Consider the following 22545-nt stretch of genomic DNA (forward strand, 5'->3'; position numbering starts at 1 on the left):
GGATTTTGTACCATTTCCGGTAATTGACTGGACCTGAAGAGTTAAATAGCAAAAATAAAGGGGAAAAATGTTGGTGTTCTAAAACTTTGGACCGGTACTGTATTTATTAAGGAAACAGCACTGGGCCGCCTCCATACAGACAGCCTGAAGCCATTAACATCCAAAATAAAAGGACAAACTCAGACAAAAACAGACAAAGCTGAGCCAAAGAGTTATGAAAAAGCAAAACTTTCTAAAGCTTTGTTTAATAAACTGGCACAAATCATATTTAACTTTTTATTTGTGGGTAATCTTCACAAATTCACAGAATTTAGCAAAAATCATATTCATATTTTGTTAGGTTGTGTCTAAACTCTAAAAAATCAATCAATCTGGGTACAATCTAGTTACATCAAACATTTATAGGGGGGTATTTATACAAGGCAGCTCAGGTGTGAGCAATTTGAAGCTCGGCGAGCGTGATCAGCAGTTTCAAGGAAGTTTGGTGAGAAAGCATGCTGGGAAATGTAGTCTTTGTTATGAAGTTTAAGTTTAGAGTCCAGAGCAGGCAGACTGACACAAATCCTAACCACGATTGACGTCTGTGTATCTTTAGTGTCCTCTTTTTTTAAAGAAAAAAACTAAATCTGGTCACTGTAAGTTTCACTATTTTATGCTGCTGGAACGATAAAATAACACGGCTACACACTCAGCTAAAACCAACAGAGGAGAAGAGAGGGTCAGTGCACCATGCTTCTCATTCCAGACCTGAAGCTCAGGCCAGACAAAGCTATTATTCATTGCACTTGGACTTCTTCAAAAATAGTTCCATTACAGCATTTGTTTAGCTGGCTAATTAGCTCACTGAGGCTAGCCTAGCGTAGAGCTATTTAAAAACCTGCCTGTGATGAGTTCAACACCACTCTGAGTGGTGAGGTGAAGCTGTTGAATTCATGTTAAGACACACAGAAACTCAGAAATTGGTATTTATATGTTTGAATAAATTTATAAAAGGTTTTTATACCAGAGGAAAGCAAAAAGTACTAATCTTCTCAATTAATTATGGGTTTATTTTGGGTGTAACATGAAATAAACCAATCAGTGCACTAGTTGTCATTCCCTTTAAGAGTCAAGTGCGCTTTGACTTTGGCACGTTCGTATCTTAAGAGTGCGGTGCTTAACCTGTGCGTGCATGCTGACTGTTGACTGTTGTCAGGGTTTTAATCAGTCAGTGGCGCACCTGTGTTTTCCGGCACCAAAATAGCAACAAGCCAGAAATTTACCTGAACACATCTTACTTCCAGACCACCACACACACCAGTGTAGCAAGGCGTGAAAATAGACAGTTGACAGGGTGTAAGATAGCAATGAGCATGGTGTACGATAGAGCCAGATAGTCTTTTCAATTGCTTGTTTAACAAATGAGAATGTACTTAGTCTATCAGTGTTTTTACCACAGAAAATATGTATATGTGCTTAATGCTATTGATGAATGAGGCCCTTCCTTCTTGTTATGTTTCTTCGGAGGCGTGTGATTCGTCAGTGCCTGCGTTCAGTGGGCGGCGGCTTAGCCTGCCACTCTTCATGTTCCCACTATTTACAAACCAGTGATTGATCAGAGGTTATGAAGCATTCTTCACAAATTAGTCATATTGGAAGTGGAAGGGAGAACCACAGCCAGCCTGTGTGTGTGTGTGTGTGTGTGTGTGTGTGTGTGTGTGTGTGTGTGTGTCGGAGCGTGAGGCGACATGTTTGGCTGCTGTGCCCTGCTGGGGAAGGGAGGTGCTGCTGTAATTAAGGCCTGCTGTGGTAATGCTGAGCACGGGCATCACCCCTCCCCCTTATAACCCCCCTTTTACAGTTCCAGTTCAATTTAATATATATATATATATATATATATATATAAATTCTTTAATTTTCCCAAAAATCATCAGAGCTCTTCATAATCCGGTGGTCCTTATGTATAAATTCTATCAGTCAGGTATTAAGGAGCAGTAAAGACACTCTTAAAGAACCTCTTAACTGGAGCAGTATTAGCATTAGCTGCTAACCGTGCTAAGCGCTAGCTCTTTCACCGTTCAGAGTTAAGTATTATCGGCCTGTAGCTTGCTGCTAACCCCAGCTAGCACTGCTGGAGCAGCATTAGCTCTACACTGACAAAAAGTATGAGTAAAATATACTTAAAAAAAGTTTTGCAACTTTCCGGATAAGTTGAGTTAACTTTTTTAAGGCAGCCGTTTTGCTCAATTTTTTTTAAAGTAATACGGAAATGAAAACTTGAGTTAGCATAAATTAAAACATCAAGTTATTACAACTAAAGTGGAAGTTTTAGAGATTTATTTCTATAAGGTAGTCTAGGGGGAATCACTGATCACTACAGACTGATGGTGAGTGTTTGGTTAGTCAAAAACTGTTGTACACACCCAGTATGCAAATAGATTGTGAAATTAGCCAATGGAAAAGAAGCTGTTAATGGCAAAACAGACTAAACTCAGTTATTATATAAGTTGGTTCAACTCAGTAAGATCTCAGTTTGAATAGTATAGTAATATGTGCCCACAAATTCAGTTCAACTAACAAAAAACAGACTTAAATCTTTTGAGTTTAAACAGCGTATGGGTTTAGAGTGTAAAAAGGATTTCTCATTTTAAACTAAGTATGTTATATCCTGCGATAAATTGTGTAGAGATTGCAGATGTGTGTATTATGTTCAGTTCCGTCAGCAGCGCACCTGATTTACCACTTTTTTTTTTTTACCAATTTACCAAACTAGGTGTTTATTAATATTATGAGAATTATAATTAGAAATACTTTAACTCTATTAAATTTAGAAGAGATTAGGAGATGATTTAAGGAGCTCTGCTTTTGATAAAATTGGACGCTCCAGAAGGAAATCCTTCAGTTTTTAGGTTTCAGTTTTCAGGTTTAACCCTCTGCGTGCCGTTTACAGGACTGTGTGGGGTGGGAGCAGGAGGACAGCTCCGGCTTTGACGGCGGGAGTTTGTTTTTGAGGGCTGCAGGAGGGCCGTGGGGTGATGTGTGGGGGGTGGACGGCACCCCGGGGGCGGCTGTGGAGCGGATTGGCTCTCGGCCGTCGTGCCCAGAGACTGCGTCTGTGTTTCCAGTGGCCGGGCCGCCGGGCTGTGTACACCCTCGCAACATGAATGCTGCTTTGTCAGGATTTTTCCGAGACCTGCAGCAGCTGTCTGTCGGGTTGGGTGATGTCTACAGCGCTCAGCCATAGCGCACGCAGTCTAGCATGTAAATTAGTGGCGTAATGACATTTCTGAAAAATCTGAAAATGGATGCGGTCAGAGCCACGCAACAACATTCTGCCTGAGCACATAATCGCCGGGTTACCCGCGGTCAAACTCCGGCATGTTTGAGCGTCTGGGTGCCGTCCGTGTATCGTTCCCACAGATAATAATACAGCCTAATACTGCACTTAAATTAACCCTTTCTGTGACTGGGGAAAAAACAGACCATAGATAAAAATTTATCAAGTTTACTTACTGTGGATGCCGTAATTTACAAAGTCTCAAACGCAAAAATTTACTAGAAGATCAGAATAGACCCCCAAGTCCTCCTGATTCAACAGAGGCAACTGAAATACTGAGATATGTCGATCATTGTCTGCGTTTCTTTATTTTCATGATTATTTACATTGTAGATTCTCACTGAAGCATCAAAACTATGAATGAACACATGTGGAGTTTTATGTACTTAACAAAAAATGAGCTGAACCTCCACAGTCACCGGACCTGAACCCAATCCAGATTTGAGGTTTGGGGTGAGCTGGAGCACAGAGTGAAGAAGACAAAGGAGCAACAAGTGCTAATAAACACCTCTGGGAACTCCTTCCTTCCTTCCTTCAAGACTGTTGGAAATCTTTTCATTTCAGGTGGCCACCTATTTTAGAGAAGCTCATTGAGAGAATGATGCCAAGAGTGTGTAATCAAAGCAGTAATCAGAGCAAAGGGTGGCTAATTTTGAAGAAACTAGAATATAAAACATGTTTTTGTAGTTATTGCAACCTTTTTTTTTTGTTAGGTACATTAAATTTCACTTGTTCATTCATAGTTTTGATGCTTCAGTGAGAATCTACAATGTAAATAGTCATGGTGTGTCCAAACTTTTGGTCTGTACTGTATGTTCTCTAGCAACCAATCGAAAGACAGGGGGGAAGAAATAATGGTGGACCAAAAATACTATACCCGCAGTACATTTAATCAATTAATTAATTTAATCAACTGCAGCAAGAAACAGGATGGAATGGAGCGAAATTGTTGACTCCTGCAAACCCAAAATATTTGCAGCCGACTGATGATGATGATGATGATGATGATGATGATGGATGCCGTAATTTAAAGGTGTTTCCCACAGTGCACAGATCTGGACTGTTAGTTATGAATTAATGAATATTATAATTCACGGGTTGATGTAAACACGGTGCTTTTTTCTTATCGGCTCGTTTTTTTCTGAATATTTTAATTTACTAGCTGCTGCAGACAAAGAGGTTGAGGAAGAGATTCAGCATCAGTTGCAGCATCATAAACAACTCAGAGAGACATGCTATATTTCAAAAATACAAAAGAAAGAACAAGAAAAAGTGGATTTTAGCAGAAGGAGAAATTTAAAAATCTTAAGAAGCTAAGCTAATTTAATCAGATAGAAATGCTGTTTAAGGTGATGCAGGCTGTACAGACTCGCTGTGCTCTTTGTCGTCTGACACTGTGACCCATTGACGTGTGGGGAGGTAAATGTGAAGTTCTGGATGAATCCAGGGTTTAGAGAAAGGAGGACGGTGATGAGAGGGTGAAGGCCGGGGTCAGAGAGGTGGCCTATCAGCCTCCCAGCCATGGCTGAAGCACGCCAGCCGCCGGAGGGCTGGAGCCAGGAGCAGGAAAACCCTCGCTAATAATAAGAGCTGCAGCATTAACCCGGACTGACAGCAGGAGGAGGTGAGGAGGGAGTCCGGCTCCGGCTCTGGCTCCGGCTCCGGCTCACTCAGCCGAGCAGAACTGAGCTCTCAAACCTGCAGGCTAACGCAGGTCAAGTGATTTGGCGCCTCGGGTGTATTAAAGCTATTTACTAGAAGCTGAAGGATTTACGGGCGCTCCGGCGCGGCCAGACGGTTTATGTGACCCGGCTCTAGGTGGTCGTGTTTTCTGACCTTCTCCATCATTATTTCGAGGCAATAAAAAACGTTTCCTTTCATATATGTTTGGCTCGTGGTTGAGGGGGTGACAGAGTGAGGTATTTATTTGTTGCTCTGAGGGGGGCGCCGTATTGACACTAGGCAAACACCGGCGGTTGCTGTAGCGTAGTGGGCAACAACACCACCGTCCCTCTTCCTTTACCAGACCGGGGTTCAATTCCCTGACTGGATAAGAGCCCACCATGATACACACACACACACACATACCAGAGTGTGTGAGTGGAGCGATTAGAGTGATCATTATATGCAATTTTTTTCATTTTATCATTTTATTGTTCATATTAGCGGTGGGTTTATTAAAAATGCATTTAAAAAGATTTTTCAATCAATCTTTAAAATAAGCTTATTTTTCCTGTGTGTCAACATCATGCAATGCAATGTTCTCATTTAGCTCATGATTTTATATGAGACTTTAAATGAAAAAGTATTTTCAATGAATACCATGAGTAACGTCACTGCTGTTTCCTTTCTTTGGTACCAACATTATTTATTTTATTGATATAATGCACAAAAAAGCTGACATTTATGCACATTTATACAACCAGTATAAAAAAGTAATAACATAATCAACATGTTTAACATACTGTCATTCCAAAAGTGGATGTTTCTGTAGAATATGCATTAAGTTAAAAATCCAGTTTGATGTAAAATTTGAAAACAGAAAATTGTGTGTAGAACTTATTTAATTTTTCCATTTAGTATAAAGAAGAAGAAATGGGCTTTCATAAATTCACCCAGTTTAGTGTTTTTTCATTGTTACATTGTTGCTTTGCTGAATTTGGCGAAAAAGTCTTTACTTAATTTTGACATTTTTCTATGATTTTTTTTCTTGTAACAAAAATATTACAATAATATTCTAACCTTTTAATATGCAACGATGTAAAATCAGAAAATCAAGTTTTAATTTTTTTCGGAAATTCTGGTTGTAGTGGAAAATGGAACAAAGTCAATTTTCTTCTTCACTAGTTTACTAAATTGAAGCAACAACAACAAATCAATACATAAATAGTTATAATCCAGTTTATATTTTGAGTAGAGTTGGGGATTCTTTTTTAATTGAATTTGATGGTTTAACTGCTGACCAAGCTTTACCATGCGGCATGCCTGTAGACCTAAAAACGTCTTCAGTATATTTTACTGCATTTTAGTCAATATTCTAGCTCTATTTATATATTTTTTATCTTTAATAAACACAAAAACAGTAGAATTGAGATTGCACTCACTCCCCAAAGTCCCCTGTAAACACTTGCTAGTTGATACTGCCAGCTTGTGGAAGCAAGTAGAAGTACATGTGGACATCGGGTTGCTTCCAGAATAAAGTAAAGTGAGTTTAATCAGTTGAAGTTAGTGAACCAGTCTCTGGAGAAGGAAATCTAAATGCCATATTTTATAATTACAACTAGTTTTCTATTGTGAATGAAATAAGCTGCTATTTGATCAGAAAAATGTTCCAAATATATACAAATAATATACAAATTATACAAAAAAGATTCAGAACTTTTTGAAACTGTGTGACAGTAGTAGTACGAATCTCAGTTTCGATTTTGTTTCTCTGTGTTTGTGTACCTTTCCTCTCCCATGCCTGTCTTTCCCCACTTGGTGCTGTGTGTTCCTCATTTGTAGCTCCGCCCCCTCATTATTTTTCCACAGGTGTTCCCTGTTTCCCTTCCCGGCCTTGTGTGTGTATTTAAGTGTTAGTTTGTCGGTTCTTGTACTTTGTTTGCGTCTGTTCTAGTTGCGTTTATGTTTCTATTTGTACCAGTGTTCCTGTTTTTATTTGTAGCTATGCTTTTTTAAGTTTGAGGTTATTTAGTTTTGAGTTAAATATAATAAAGAGCTTGCATTTATCTTTTTTGGCCTCTTTGCCATCTGTGACAATAACAGTATCCTTCTCTCTTTAACAGGATACGTTTCTTTGTTATTAATGGCTGTTTTGACTAAAATTGAAAAAGAATGATCAAATAATGGCTCGTTTCTGACTTTTTTGCACAGTGCTGATGAAACTGAAACGGGTTTTTTGGTTCTTTGGCACATTCAGGCCCCAGATCCAGACAGATGCCAGACAGCTGGATCTCCAAATCAAGGGTTCAGGTCTTCTGTCTGACATGGAGTTGCCATGACTACACTGTCTGTATCAGCTGAGCTTTAAATAGAAAAGCTATGATGATCATAAGCTTTCAGACACATCATCAATACTGGCTTTTGTCTTTTGTGAACTTTGTGAGCACAGAATAGTGCATGAACTGTACACTGTTCACCAGTCAGTCTGATCACGCACCATCATTTTGATGCATGAATAAATAAGGGCATGGTCAGTAAGACTAGCTGACGGAGCGTTCACGAGCATTTACATAATTACAGCCTACTAGTGGAGATGTCAGGAAAAATGATTTCATAATAAGAATAAAATAAGTGAGTGTTGTAATAGATGGAGTGCGTGTGACAGTCAGTCAGTAATGGAGGAGGGTGTATTAGTGCACTCACTAGTGACTCTGAGCCTCGTGCCCCGGCTTTAATGACTCGTTACCAGTTTCCTCGTTATGCAGTGAGGATGATGCATCAGATCAGCTCCCTGCATCTCGTACACCACTGATGGCAGGTGGTGCAATTTCCCAAACATAAAACGCACCATTAACCCGATCACATCAGCCCCCTAGTGGTAGAGCCACGGGCAGCATCTTCAGATACTGTAGTACAGTTAAGTGGATTCGTATCATTGAAATTGCATGATTGTTCTGGGTTTTTTTAGGAAGAAATAAGTTTAGAGAGGAAAGAGAAGCATGAAACCAAGCATCACAACCAGTATCACCAAGCCTGAATGTGCTGATTGACCAGCATCACCAACAAAACCAACAAGACCAACAAGACCAAGCTGGCTGACCAACCAAATTTAAACTCAACATACTGTATATCATGCTCAAACACCTGAACACCAACTAATGCATGTAGTTGCTGCTCTCCGTCAAATGGAACCAGTTGACAGAGAGTGTTAGAAGAGCCCCAACACTGTTGGGGCACATTTGTTCTAATTAATAATGCTAATTTTCCTTCTTTTAAATATATTGTTTTAATCATGTTTGGATCATGTTTTGTATGCTTTTATGTTTTTTATTTTCATTTGTATTTTTTAATTTGTACTTTAAATGACTGTTGTGTATAAAAGGTGCTATATAAATGAACTTGCCTTCTCTTGCTTTGCCTAGTTATCTAATCAGCCAATAGTGTAGCAGCAGTGCAAACTATACTGACATATAAAAGGTCATCGATGAGGCATTAATATCATGTCCCATGACTTTTGGCATGTGCCATGGAACCTATGGAACACTATGCTGTATTGACCTGTGGGACATGTGTGTAGGTTTTACTGCATTAAATGTGGATTTGCTTGTCTGTTTGCATAGAAAATTCTAGGCAGATGCAGCCAATCTTGATCATTGGGTCATTGGTGATTGATCCTATTGGTTGCTTCTGCCCATTCATAGACATCTGCCCAATTACAGGCTTCTTGCCCAATTACAGGCTTCTTGCCCAATCACAGTCTTCTTGCCCAATTACAGGCTTCTTGCCCAATCACAGTCTTCTTGCCCAATCACAGTCTTCTTGCCCAATCACAGTGTTCTGCCCAATCACAGTCTTCTTGCCCAATCACAGTGTTCTGCCCAATCACAGGCTTCTGCCCAATCACAGTCTTCTTGCCCAATCACAGTGTTCTGCCCAATCACAGGCTTCTGCCCAATCACAGTCTTCTTGCCCAATCACAGTGTTCTGCCCAATCACAGTGTTCTGCCCAATCACAATGTTCTGCCCAATCACAGTGTTCTGCCCAATCACAGTCTTCTGCCCAATCACAGTCTTCCGCCCAATCACAGTCTTCCGCCCAATCACAGTCTTCTGCCCAATCATAGGTTTCGTAAGGGGAAATTCAAGCATGATTTTAAGGGTGCTTAAAACTCCCATAATGCATCATGATTTATAGTAAACATTGTTGCTTACTACGTTAGCTAAATGTGTCCCAGAATGCATTGTGTGTCTCGCTACTAAGCAACAGACAGCCGGACAAATATTGTTTATCTTTGGTGTGTTGACTTTGCTCATGCGACGAGCATGAAACCGACGGCAATTTCCTCTGAATATTTCCGTCCCTCCAGCATGAGCTACACAGTTTTAGGCACCACTTTAAAATAAGACTACCTTTATAAAGGGTTTATAAATGGTTAATTACAATTAGTTTATTAATGGTTACTAATCAGGTTGTAAATCCCTTAAAATCATTAATAATCAGTTATAACACATACATAGAAAGGGCAATAATGACCTGTTGTTTGACAAATAGTGAACCCACAGCCATCTATATTGTTGCCCTTTCTACGTATGTGTTATAACTGATTATTAATGATTTTTAAGGCATTTACAACCTAATTAGTAACCATTAATAAACTACTTGTAAACCATTTATAAACCCTTTGTAAAGGTAGTCTTATTTTAAAGTGGCCACCAGTTTTTATTATATGTTTTCCTCTACTGTAAATGCTCAGCTATATTAAACATAAGGGTCGTATCCTCAGTGTTTCTCTAAAACAACTAAAGGTTGATTAATATGTAAAAATGAGTTCAAATAAACCGAACCTTTACATTTGAGTTACAAGACATCTCTGCTTTCTAACCCTGAACTTTTTTCCATTCTGTTTTTCACTTAAACTCGATTATGAGCGAAGATCTTGGCCAGTTTTGTTACATTTATGTCTTGAGAACAGAGAATATGCTGTTTAATAAAGCAGATTTAGCGTGGGCGTCTTGTATCTGCTGTTCTGCTGTTCTGCTCTCGGAGTCGCTTAATTGAAAATGAGCAGTGGCTGCTTTGGGCTGGATTAGTCTGTCTTTTTATTACACTGTGAATTACTGAGGGTTATAGAAGATAAGATAAAATGAGCAACTTATTAGAGAAAATGATCCCTGTAGGGCTGCTGTTTGATTTATTAGGCGAAACGATGTTCTCCGTAACTGAGAAAGTTATTTGTGGAAGTAGAATGATATTTTAGTTTTTTATGTACGTAGCAGGATGGTCACATCATAAAATCAGTGCCAGAGGTTGTATGGAAATGGGTGAAACCAAACTGATGCTATGAGGCTAATATTAAAACATTTTTGGAGGCATAAAAAAGCATTACCATCTCTTGTAATGTTGAAACTGAAGGTAATGTGTGTATAAACAGTGTGTTTAATAAACTACCTGTGCACTTTTTAAGGTTATTAGTGCTTTGCTTTAAATCTAAAACCTTCAGAATTCTACCAATGAAGTGTGGAGCTACTTTGCGCTTTAAATTACTGGTGTAAATACAGTATATTGATTCATTTGCATGGATAACACTATATGCCCCTATCACTTGCATTATAATAAGCCTTTTGGGAGCATCAGCTAAAATAATACATTGCTGTATTTAGAAAAACTCTGGGGGTGAACGAAGGTAGATAGTCCGTATTTTCCGGACTATAAGGTGCACCGGACGCATTAGCTTTAGACACATTAAGCTAATGCGGAACCGCCTAAGTAAACAAAACTGTAATTTTATTTCAAAATCAAACTACTGCTGAATGTTAATCTACACAGATTTCTTTTTTCTCCTGAAAAAACACGTTTATTTAGGTGAGTAAAGTGCTTCGGTTAATTTACAGTAAGCTTAGATTTCCAGTAATTTCCCAAAGGGTGAGTTTTCAGTGAAGTTTCTCCAGTACGCACTAAGGCTGGGTGCAGCAGCATTAGCATTAGCATTAGCCATTAACTTGTAACCAATAGCGCTACGCTTCTTTTTAAAACTGCAAACACACAGACGAAAGTCCCAATATACTCACCATACTCAACAGAGAGAAAGAGCTAGTGCTGTTGTTTTGTGGCTAATGCTAATGCTGCTGCTCCCAGCCTTAGTGCTGGAGAAACTTCACTGAAAACTCCTTACCATTAAAACTCTGTACTTCAGTATTTGACTGTTAGAATTCATACATAAGGATGTCCTAATGGTCTTTTTCTAATATTTTTAGCCCAAATAGAGCTTTTAGAGAATTTTGAAAAGCGTGTTTTCTTTTTAAAACAAGCAGTTCTTAAAAGAGAGCTCTGGTGTGAAACTTGGGTTGTAGTGTTGTAGTGAAACATGAAACGAGTACAAACCTTTGTATTTTTCTGACTATAAGGAAAATTAAAGGATTTTAGTGTGTCTTATAGTCTCTAAAAAAATATACAAACGTTTCTCTTCATTTCATGTTTTAAGTTCTACTTTAAGAAAGAAATGTCGGTAACACTTTCTATGAATGTCATCTCTATAAGACTCTATAAACTCATACTCATAACACATTATAATGCATTCATAAGGCATTATAAACATAGCTTTACATATTTATAAAAATGTATAATTCATCATAGCCATGTTGACTTTATTATGCATCATGAACTGTGATTATAATGCATTAATAGCTGTAGTGGTTATAACATGTCATACATCGATACCAAGAAACTCAGTCCCTTTGCTTACAGACTGTATCATGACTAAAGAAGCTTCCCACTTATAAACACACCCTTAGTTATAACCACTCATAAAGTTTCTTGTCATGAATATAATATTATTTATTGTCAATTATAATCTATTATAACAGGTCTTTGCGTGCTTTAAGTAAAGTGCCAGACTTTCATTGTTTGACTAAATTATTAACGATAGCTATATACTATTTTAAGAGTTTATAAAGTTATAATGCTTAATAAACATGGCTATAATGGGTTATGCATTTTCCTAAATATTTATAGCCATGTTTATAATGCCTTATTAATGCATTATAATATGTTATGAATGTGGTTATAGAGTCTTATAGAGATGACATTCATAGAAAGTGTTACCAATCTTTTTTAAAGTTCTCCAAAAGCTCCATTTGTGCTAAAAGTATTAAAAATGGACGAAAAGGTCTGAAAAGTTGGAAAGTCAGTAATCTTTTGTTAATATCTGAAGCACAGTTGGACTACAGAGGCCACAGAGAGGCCGAAGCCTCGCAGCTCCTCCTTCAGTGTTTATAAAAACATTCCAGCCAAGCGAAAGAGCCAGCGAATCCGAAACCCAAGACTTTGTCCTGCTTCTCAGTCACTTCCTCTCCTGTGCTCACTTTTCCCCCTCTCGCACGCTCTCGCACGCTCTCGCACGCTCACACAGGAGGAGGTTCAGACCCTGTGCAGAGGCGTTTCAGCGTCCCGGACTTTTCTGAACATTTTGCAGAGCGTTCCTCGTCTGGATCCACCATGAAATCCGGCTTCCTCTTCTCTCTTCTTCTCAGCTTTCTGATTCTGATTTCTGACTCTGAAGCTCAGTATCACTACCAGGGCCTGATGAACTACCTCGAGAGCCGGATGGTTGCCATGGAGGTAATGATAATCATCTGTTTTGTTATGTTGTTATGTTGTGTTTTAACAATAATTAAGGATTTTTGCAAGGAAAGGATAGAGCATAGCAGCCTGTAAAGGTCTCCTTCTTTTAAAATCCACTTTTTTCTTGTCTAATTTTGTGAAATACAGTAGTATGGAGGACCGAAACCGCCAGAATTAAAAATAAATAAATAGGTGCATCTTAAAAAATGTATATCATTGAAAAGTGTTCTATTTTAAGAGTTCATTTCTTTTTTTGTTGATGATTATGAAGCTTACAGCCAATAAAAAAACAAAAATCAGTGTCTCTAAAAAATTTGAATATAATATTATAAGACCAATTGGTACTTTTTGGAGCAGTGTGGGCAGTGTGCCAAGTCCTGCTGGAAAATGAAATCTTCCTCATCTCTATAAAAGTTAAAAGTCAGCAGAGGGAAGCTGTAAGATATGAAGTGCTGTAAGATTTTTTGGGAAAACAAAACTGCACTGACTTTAGACTTGATAATAAAACACAGTGGATCAACACCAGCAGATGACAGACATGTCTCTTCAACCCATTAATTTATGCCTCTTTCTGCTGAGAACAACTTTTATGGAGATGCTACGGTGGCCGAGAAAGCCCAACGCAGTGCAAATTGAAAAGCGCTGCAAAAGCACAAAACACATCTATCAAAATTACAACACAGGCGCAGCAAATAGAAAAACGCGCTGCAAATACAACCACAACACAACGGAAGTGAGTCACAACACAACGGAATTTTCCCGGGGGACCTTAAAAGATGCTGTACCAGCTAAGCTGCGTCTTCAGTAACGTCTCGGACATCACTATGTGTACAAAGGACAATAAGTGGCAAACAAGGCGTTTTGTGAAGCAGAACTTTTAATAATATGCACACAACCGTGGTAATCACAGGTAATAAATATAACTTACTTTTCAGAAGCTTGTTTGCCTCTTATTGTCCTTTGTATACAGCTGGTACAGCATCTTTTAAGGTCCCCCGGGAAAATTCCGTTGTGTTGTGACTCACTTCCGTTGTGTTGTGGTTGTATTTGCAGCGCGTTTTTCTATTTGCTGCGCCTGTGTTGTAATTTTGATGGATGTGTTTTGTGCTTTTGCGCTGGGCTTTCTCGGCCACCGTAAGATGCAGATTTAATTTTCCAATTCTCCAAAAGTACCAATTGGTCTTATAAAATATTCCAATTTTCTGAGACACTGATTATTGGTTTTTCATTGGCTGTGAACCATAATAACAATAAAAGATAGAAAATAAAGACATAAAGACTTAAAATAGATAATTTTCCACTTTTTGAGATGTACCTGTATTTACTATTCTTTCATACTCAGTATTACAGCAAAAACAACACCTCAGCCTTGAGCTTCAGATGTGTTACGAGTTTTAAAAAGCGCTGTAGATATTGCTGAGTGAACAGATTAAGCGTTCTCTCTGTGGTATTTGCTCAGTCATGGTGAAGTAATCTCTCCTCTCTGCATGAAGAGATCTGACATTACGTGATAATTACAGTCTTAAATCAGTAGAGCCATTGCTTAATTAATCTTTGAGCTCCTCATGCTGAGTGTCTTTATAATAGTGGTGTTTTCCAGGAAGTGAAGTGAAAATAATGACCTTTAAATACATGAACAGAGTATTTAACTGTGATAAAAAAAATACCTTAGTCTCTAGACGGTTGTGTTACCTACTAGCTCACCGCTCTCCGCAAAACTAGCAAGCTGATTGGCTGTTTCTCCTGAAAGGCGGGACTTTATCCTTGAACTGACTCCATGATTAGCATTAAATTAGATTTAGATTTTCCATTCACACAGCAGACAGTGGTCTGTCTCCTCATTAATAACACAGCTGAGCTGATCAAAATGATTCGGGGCTACTGGAAAATGATTCGGGGCTAAAGCCCTGGAAGCCCATGCTAGGCGACGCCCCTGGCTATAACTATAAGCTATTTTCAAGTGGTGTACTCACTTTTATTGAATACTGTATACTGTACACACTGTAATACACTCATTGTATCTACTACAGCTCTGGAAAAAAGTAAGAGACCACTTCAAAAATATGATTTTCTTTGATTTGACCAAATTAAAAACCTCTGGAATATAATCAAGAGGAAGATGGATGATCACAAACCATCAAACCACCAAACTGAACTGCTTGAATTACTTAAAAAGTATTTTCGCACCAGGAGTGTAAAGGCATAAAGTTATCCAAAAGCAGTGTGTAAGACTGGTGGAGGAGGAGAACATGATGCCATGATGCATGAAAAAAAACTGTGATCAAAAAACAGGTTTATTCCACCAAATATTGATTTCTGAACTCTTAAAACTTTATGAATATGAATATTTTTTTATTATTATTTGCATTATTTGAGGTCTGAAAGCACTCATCTTTTTTTTTGTTATTTCAGCCATTTCTTAATTTTATTTTCTGCAAATAAATGCTCTAAATGATTCAATCAATATTGTTTATTGAGTTAATAAGGGGTTAATAAGTCACTAATACACCAAGATGTGCGCCATATTCTAAAGTGAGGTTCTGTTCATCACTAATTAGAGACTAAAAAGAACTGAATAAATATTTAATTTAATCAATCACAGACCCCAAATTAAGCACCAATAGCACTTAATAACACAGAATAAAGCCTAATAAGTAGTGAATGAATCATTTACAAATGTCTAATGAAGGCTTTATTAAGCAAATAATAAGACATTAATAAGCGCCTAATTTGTGGTCCTTAAAATAAAGTGTTACCGAACATTTTAGTTTTATTCTATAAACTACACTCTGAAAAACAGAGGTACGATATGAGTATTTTTTTAGTACTCAAAGGTACACTCTTCATAATTGTACCCTCAATGGTACAATATTGGTCTTTGCAGAGTCAGATTTGTAACAGCAATAAGTACAGATTTGTACCATTTAACCTAATTAAGGCTTTATTAAGCAAATAATAAGACATTCATAAACGCCTAATTTGTGTTCCTTAAAATAAAGTGTTATCAAATGTTCATTTTACTCAAACATATAACTATAAATAGCTAAATCCGAATGCAGGGGAAACAGTTCCTCACTAATGCTTCATTCATTTTGATATAATTTGTGTTCTTTTGCAGGAACGCATCGCTTTATGGCACGAGCAGAACAACCGCTACACCGCGGACCTGAAGAAGTTCAGGCAGCAGGCCTCAGACCTGCTGGAGAAACTGGGAAAAGACCACTCTAAACTGCGTCTGGACCTGGAGGGAGCCGGAGCCCGGGTGGACCGGGTCGAGCGAGAGATGGACTACATCGAGACCAAGAACCCTCCCAAACCGTGCGTGAAAGCAGCGGATAAGATGGTGGAGCAGGAGGCGGTGGTGAAGGAGAAGAAGAAGAAGGAAGAGTTCTTCGAGCTCTCGGGTGAGAAACGAGGGGCAGGGAGGGGGAGGGAGGGAAAAACTGAACGGAAAAGGCAAAGACTTTTGATCATGTACCTTCAGTCTCAGGCCTGACGGGTTCTTGGCCCTCAGACCTCAGGCTATATTTAGGAGCTCATTAAGTGCTACAGCAGTGTTGGCAGCATCCTCTCTGGAAAATCACTCTACTGGAAAATGGAGATGTGGAGAAAGAAAAGAAAGTAAAGAAAGTGGAGAAGACACCCTGAGCTGAGTCTTAGCCGTGTTTGTTCAACGACTACATTCATAGAAAACCAGGGAGCATCTTCTATATATATGCTTTAGAATATACAGATCTGAAAAAAATGAAGAGAGCACTTCATTTTTTCTGCTATTTATAGGTTTATGTTTGAGTAAAATGAACATTGTTGTTTTATTCTATAAACTACAGACAACATTTCTCCCAAATTCACAGTTTTTTTTTTCATGTATCTTGGCATCATGTTCTCTCTCCTCCACCAGTCTTACACACTGCTTTTGGATAACTTTATGCTGCTTTACTCCTGGTGCAAAAATTCAAGCAGTTCAGTTTGGTGGTTTGATGGTTTGTGATCATCCATCTTCCTCTTGATTATATTCCAGAGGTTTTCAATTTGGTGAAATTAAAGAAACTCATCATTTTTAAGTGCTCTCTTATTTTTTTTCCAGAACTGTATGTGGGCAAAATGACAATTATTCTCATAGATTAGATTCTCATACACTATTGCTATTAATCAATTCATTAATTATTTATTTTTAGTAATGTTAGTATAAAGTGGCAATAAAAATATTTGAACCTTTTGGGTGATCTCCATTCAAGTGGCTGGTTGACCCTCTGTCGGCAGTAACGTCAATCAGGCACCTCATGTAGCTGTGAATCAGACCTGTGCATTATTCAGGGGGAGTTTTAGCCCATTCTTCCTGCTAAACTGCTCTAGCTCTGTCTTATTCCTTGGACACCCTAACTGTACATCTCTCTCTTTAACCCAATCCATAGCGTCTGAGGTCTAGGCTCTGATTGGCCTCTCCAAAAGCGGGAGTTTGTTTTTCTAAGGCTATTCTGTTGCAGAGCTGTTAATGAGGTTCTGGGTCATTGTCCTGTTACAATACCCAACTGCTAGTAAGTTTTAGCTGACATACTGTACAGGCTCTCCCTCGTTCTAAATTAATCTTCTCCTTAATGATTGTAATGATTGCTGGCCAGGCAGGTATAGGTCTATGTTTTAATGGTGAGGGGCGGGGCTATTTTATGCCAGATGTGGTGCAGCAGTAGCTCAACCTTTGTTTCATTTGTCCACAAATTATTTTGCCAGTATCATTGTGGAGTGTTGATGTGCTCTTTCACAAACTTTAGGCTTCCTTCATGGTGTAGAAGAATTACTTTTGCTTCCTAGATGAACATTTCAACTGATTTTTTAGATATTTAAGACATGTGTGACGAACCTTTTTTAAAGCTCAGAAATGGATTGGGAGAAGCTCCAAGTAAGTCTAATGTGGTAATATCTCCAAATATGTGGTGATATCGACCCAAAAAAGTGAGCTCAAATCGTTGCTTCAAATGTATTTAAGTATATTGAGTCTATAGTTGTTGTTGTTGTTGTTTTTTTTTTATTCTAGAAATAGGTAACAAGACGGTGCTAACGCCTTGTAGCCTCCGACCAAAGAATTCAAATTATATTTAATTAAATTAAACGTAATATTTGTTTGTATTTTTAGTATACCAGATAGACTATAGTCAGTGTTGGGCACGTTACTTTGAAAAAGTAATTAGTTATAGTTACTACTTAGTAACTGAGTTACTAATGGAGTTACTTCACTATAAAAGTAACTAGTTACCAGTGAAAGTGACTATTGCGTTACTTCGCCCCGTAAAAAAATAAACCAAAAAAATAAATTATGTAATTACTATTATTATTAAAAAAATAACAAACGAAAATAAACCCAAAATTTTGACAAAAATTTAATCTAACGAATTTAAAAAAATAATAAACGAAAAACTCCACAGGACCAAAGAAAATTACTTGTAAAAGACTTGTAATATTGAAAAAAAACCCAGAAAAAACAAATAGCATCTGGGGATAAAAATGAAACAAACGAAACCACACTCAAAGGAAAAATGTATATATAAACAAAACAAAAGAATGGAAAAAAACAACAATCCATTAAAAAGAGAGGCGCAGCGCATTTTGCCTGATTTCTCTTGATTAATTATCAGTACATTTGTTGGCTTTAGTGAGTTTAATAACATGAATTTAACTATACTTGTCCGACCTTATTTATTAAACGTTTTTCACGCTACACGCCTTGCGCGGGGTGTATGATAGGGCCCTTTGTCTGTATGCGCAAAGTTAAAAAAAGGTAATTCAGCTGCTAAAGTAAGGTGCAGTAACGGGGTGTGGGAAAAGGTAACGGTGTTATAGTTACAGTCAGAATAATTAGTTAGATTACTAATCACTGAAAAAAGTCCCATCACTGACTATAGTGCAGTACACTGTGTAGTAGTGTAATATTATTTGGCATCTTGCCCTTTTGCCCGGGTCATGGGGGGCATTTGCTCTTCTTTGTGTTTATTTATAGAAAACAGACCAATTAAATGTCTCTGTGTTGAGAGATTGGGCCGCTGTGTTGTTTGGAGTTCTGCTCTCTGGACTGCGGAGGTCAGGTGAGGTTCTGTTCAGACTCAGCTCACATTAAAACAGCTCTGGGTCTTCTGTTCAGAGTCGGTCTCTCCTGTAGGAAGCAGATGGCACGTATCTCCAGGCTGCAATATCCTATTGATTAGGAGACGAAACAAAAGAGCAGCGGCTGCAGTGAGTCAGCCCGTCCCCTCGAGACGTACGCTGGCTTTATTCCCCCTTTAAATCTCATAAATCACTGCAAATGTGACACTTCTGCAACAGCGGCCTTCAGCTAAACCCTATACCCCAAACACCTTCAGTATACGTGATGAGTGTCGAGTGTTGAGACTTAATTTCTGACTTAAGGAAGATACGGACTCTTCTTTTTTTACTGTGATAATTTTATTTTGTTTTTTTAAAGTGTCAGTCTGTATTATTTAGTTTTTAAACTGACAGCGCAAGTATTTCTAAGTGGAGAAGAATATGGATAAAATATTAATCAGTTTTCGAGTTCTTCTTTCGTGTCTTTACGAACTTACGTCACACATACAGCCTCTAAAAACTACAGGAAATAATTAGAGGTAGATATACAGCTCTGAAAAAAATAAAGAGATAACTTCAGTTTCTGAATCAGTTTATCTGATTTTGCTATTTATAGGTTTATGTTTGAGTAAAATGAACATTGTTGTTTTATTCTATAAACTACAGACAACATTTCTCCCAAATTCCAAATAATCCTCAAATAATGCAAAGAAAACAAGTTCATATTCATAATTCAGTTTAAAGAGTTCAGAAATCAACATTTGGTGGAATAATCCTGGTTGGTTTTTAATCACAGTTTTTAATTTCATGCATCTTGGCATCATGTTCTCCTCCACCAGTCTTACACACTGCTTTTGGATAACTTTATGCTGCTTTACTCCTGGTGTAAAAATTCAAGCAGTTCAGTTTGGTGGTTTGATGGTTTGTGATCATCCATCTTCCTCTTGATTATATTCCAGAGGTTTTCAAATTTGGTAAAATCAAAGAAACTCACGATGAAACTAATTTAAGTGGCATCTTATTTATTTTTACAGAGCTTTTTAATGTATAGAAAAAGCATTATGTCATCTGCATATAAAGATATATGATGTACAGTGTTATATACACTGCTTTGTCTGAAAAGGGCAGGAGAAAGGAGACACCCTCATCGTGAGCCACATCCTAAAGAAAATGGGGTGCTACTTTAAAATAAGACTACCTTTATAAAGGGTTTATAAATGGTTTACAACTAGTTTATTAATGGTTACTAATTAGGTTGTAAATGCGTTAAAAATCAATCATTAATAATCAGTTATAACACATACATAGAAAGGGCAACAATATAGATGGCTGTGGGTTCACTATTTGGCAAACAACAGGTCATTGTTGCCCTTTCTACGTATGTGTTATAACTGATTATTAATGATTTTTAAGGCATTTACAACCTAATTAGTAACCATTAATAAACTAATTGTAATTAACCATTTATATACCCTTTATAAAGGTAGTCTTATTTTAAAATGGTACCGAAAGTGGTGTACATTTTTGATTACGGTCTCTTCTTTAAGTGTGGTTTGTGACTTTTAAACCCAGGAAAAGTCCTGCGGTGATTAAGGACTGCATGGTAATGTCCTGTTGTGAACAGTGATTTCTGGTTCTCTCTTAATGCCACTTTCATCTTGTCCTCATTTCCTTCAGGTTAATATTTTTCTTTCCTACATTATTCACAGTAAAATAAAATAAAAGCCAGGCTTATTTGGCTGCTTTCAAGCGTAAAATTCGCCGCCTCGGGAAAGATAAGTGCTGAAGAAGAAAATCATCAAAAATCATCAAATTCCCAAACTTCTCTTCAAGGTGTTCAGTGACCTGAATTATTTAATATTGTTGTGTCCTTTATTCTTAAAGCAAAGCCGGAAAAAAAAAACTAATGCAGTTTATAACTCTAGAGTTCAGACTTCTGACCTGCTTTCTGAATTTAAACAGAGGAATACTAATTATCCCTGTACTTTTTATTATTATTCATATTTTCTCTCTCTTTTCTTTTAGCATCATAACTCATCCATTTCATTTTGTGTTTTCTTTAGTAAATGCACTTTTCAAGTTGATAAAATACTATTTTGGAAAGTGTGGATCATGTCTTTAACATACGTGTAGCTTAAATGTATTCTTGTCTTGCTTTTCAAAATAAAAGTAAATATAAAACCTACATTTAAATTAAAATTTACCTCAGTAGTGCTATTCTTTTTTTTGTAATCAAGTTTTTATTGAAAGTGTTGTAGACAACACAGTAGTGCTATTCTAATCATGAATTTTCCTCAGTAGTGCTATTCTAATAATGAATGAATAAGACTATTTGAGTATTAGATTGGATTTAAAAACTACTGAGGAAAATCCATGATTAGAATAGCACAGCTGATGCACTTTTACGATTATAATCGCACTGCTAAGGTAAATCCATAATTAGAATAGCACTGGTGATGCACATGTATTATTACAATAGCACTACTGAGGTATTATTAGAATAGCACTGCTGTGGTAAATCCATGATTAGACTAGCACTGCTAATGCACATTTATGATGAAAATTGCACTACATAACTCATCATTGCTAGATCATAATTCATTTTTGTTAAAGATGGCTGCATCTTCTGTGGGTTCTCATTGTCCTTTCTTCACTTTGCACCTGAATCCTGATTTATTTTTAATGTTTTATATTTTGTTCTATTTTTTCTCAGTTTGCATGGACCTTGTCTCGAGCATCCGAGCCATGAAGATCCTGAAAAGGGTGGGAAGCCCCAAAGGAATCTGGACCAAAGACGCCCGAACCGCCAAGGTCTACATCTTCAACGGAACGTCCGAGGACACCCTGTACGAGTTCAACTCCAGAGAAGAGCTGTCCACGTCCACAGGACTTTCTAAAGGGAAGCAGATCACCCTCCCGTCCGTGTGGAACGGAACCGGTCACGCGGTCTACGACGGGTTCCTGTACTACGTGAGCGAGAGGTCCGAGTTACAGGTGGTTAAGTACGACCTGAAGAACGGCTCGGTGACGGACAGCGCCGTGCTTCCCGTGGAGGCTCAGACCCCGGTCTACAGCCTGAACCCCGAGACCACGGTGGACCTGATAGCAGACGAGGAGGGACTGTGGGCTTTATACCCAGCCGGGAACACCATCAACCTGGCCAAGATGGACCCGGAGACTCTGGACATTGAGCAGATGTGGGACACGTCCTGTCCCCGGAACAACGCGGAAGCTGCGTTCATGGTGTGTGGCACCGTGTACGTCGTCTACAACACCCGACCCTCCAGCCGCTCCCGGATACAGTGCGTGTACGACGTGGCCGACATGGTGACCAACGACGAAGCCCCGCTGCTGTACTTTCCTCGCCGCTACGGCGCTCACTCCAGCCTGAAATACAACCCCGCAGAGAGGCAGCTGTACGCCTGGGACGATGGCTACCAGATCCTCTACAGACTGGCCCTGAAGAAGAAGCTGTGGGCAATAGCGCCCCTACCTGAGGAATAACTGTTACTACCACAAAAAAAATAAAAAGCACTGCAAGAAAAACGCCTGACCAAAAAGATTGTTCATAAATGTAACTATTGATGTAGTCACATTTTGTAAAATGATATCTAAAAAAAGAATAAAGTATATTAACATTTCAAGTTATACTAGTCTGCCTAATATATTAGTTAGTTGTTATAGTTAGTGAAGTGTAGCTAGAATGTTTTCTGAACATTGCAATTAACGTCCTTAGAACATTCAATCTATCAATTTTTCTGGATATTTTATTTTATTTAATGTGTTTTTTAACTCAGAAACCGGTTGCTTCTGTCTGATTCACCGGTTGACCAATCCTGCTTTAGAGTGAGAATAGGACCTCCTATCT

General features: G+C 38.1%; 1 protein-coding gene across 1 annotated transcript; it reads left to right on the plus strand.

The window, feature by feature from the left end:
- The first annotated feature begins 12295 nt into the window (after positions 1-12295).
- On the plus strand, positions 12296-22321 carry olfml3a (olfactomedin-like 3a). Its single transcript, XM_022677093.2, has 3 exons — positions 12296-12596; positions 15718-16003; positions 21391-22321. The coding sequence occupies exons 1-3, from the start codon at positions 12474-12476 to the stop codon at positions 22179-22181; spliced, it is 1200 nt and encodes a 399-aa protein (XP_022532814.2). The 5' UTR covers positions 12296-12473; the 3' UTR covers positions 22182-22321.
- The last annotated feature ends 224 nt before the right edge of the window (positions 22322-22545 follow it).

This window comes from Astyanax mexicanus, chromosome 13 (assembly GCF_023375975.1).
Source record: "Astyanax mexicanus isolate ESR-SI-001 chromosome 13, AstMex3_surface, whole genome shotgun sequence".
Taxonomy (NCBI): Eukaryota; Metazoa; Chordata; class Actinopteri; order Characiformes; family Acestrorhamphidae; genus Astyanax; species Astyanax mexicanus.

Coding starts and splice junctions, on each gene's coding strand:
- olfml3a (XM_022677093.2), top strand. CDS start 12,474: ATGAAATCCGGCTTCCTCTTCTCTCTTCTTCTCAGCTTTCTGATTCTG. Junction 12,597..15,717: donor GCCGGATGGTTGCCATGGAG/GTAATGATAATC, acceptor GTTCTTTTGCAG/GAACGCATCGCTTTATGGCA. Junction 16,004..21,390: donor AGAGTTCTTCGAGCTCTCGG/GTGAGAAACGAG, acceptor ATTTTTTCTCAG/TTTGCATGGACCTTGTCTCG.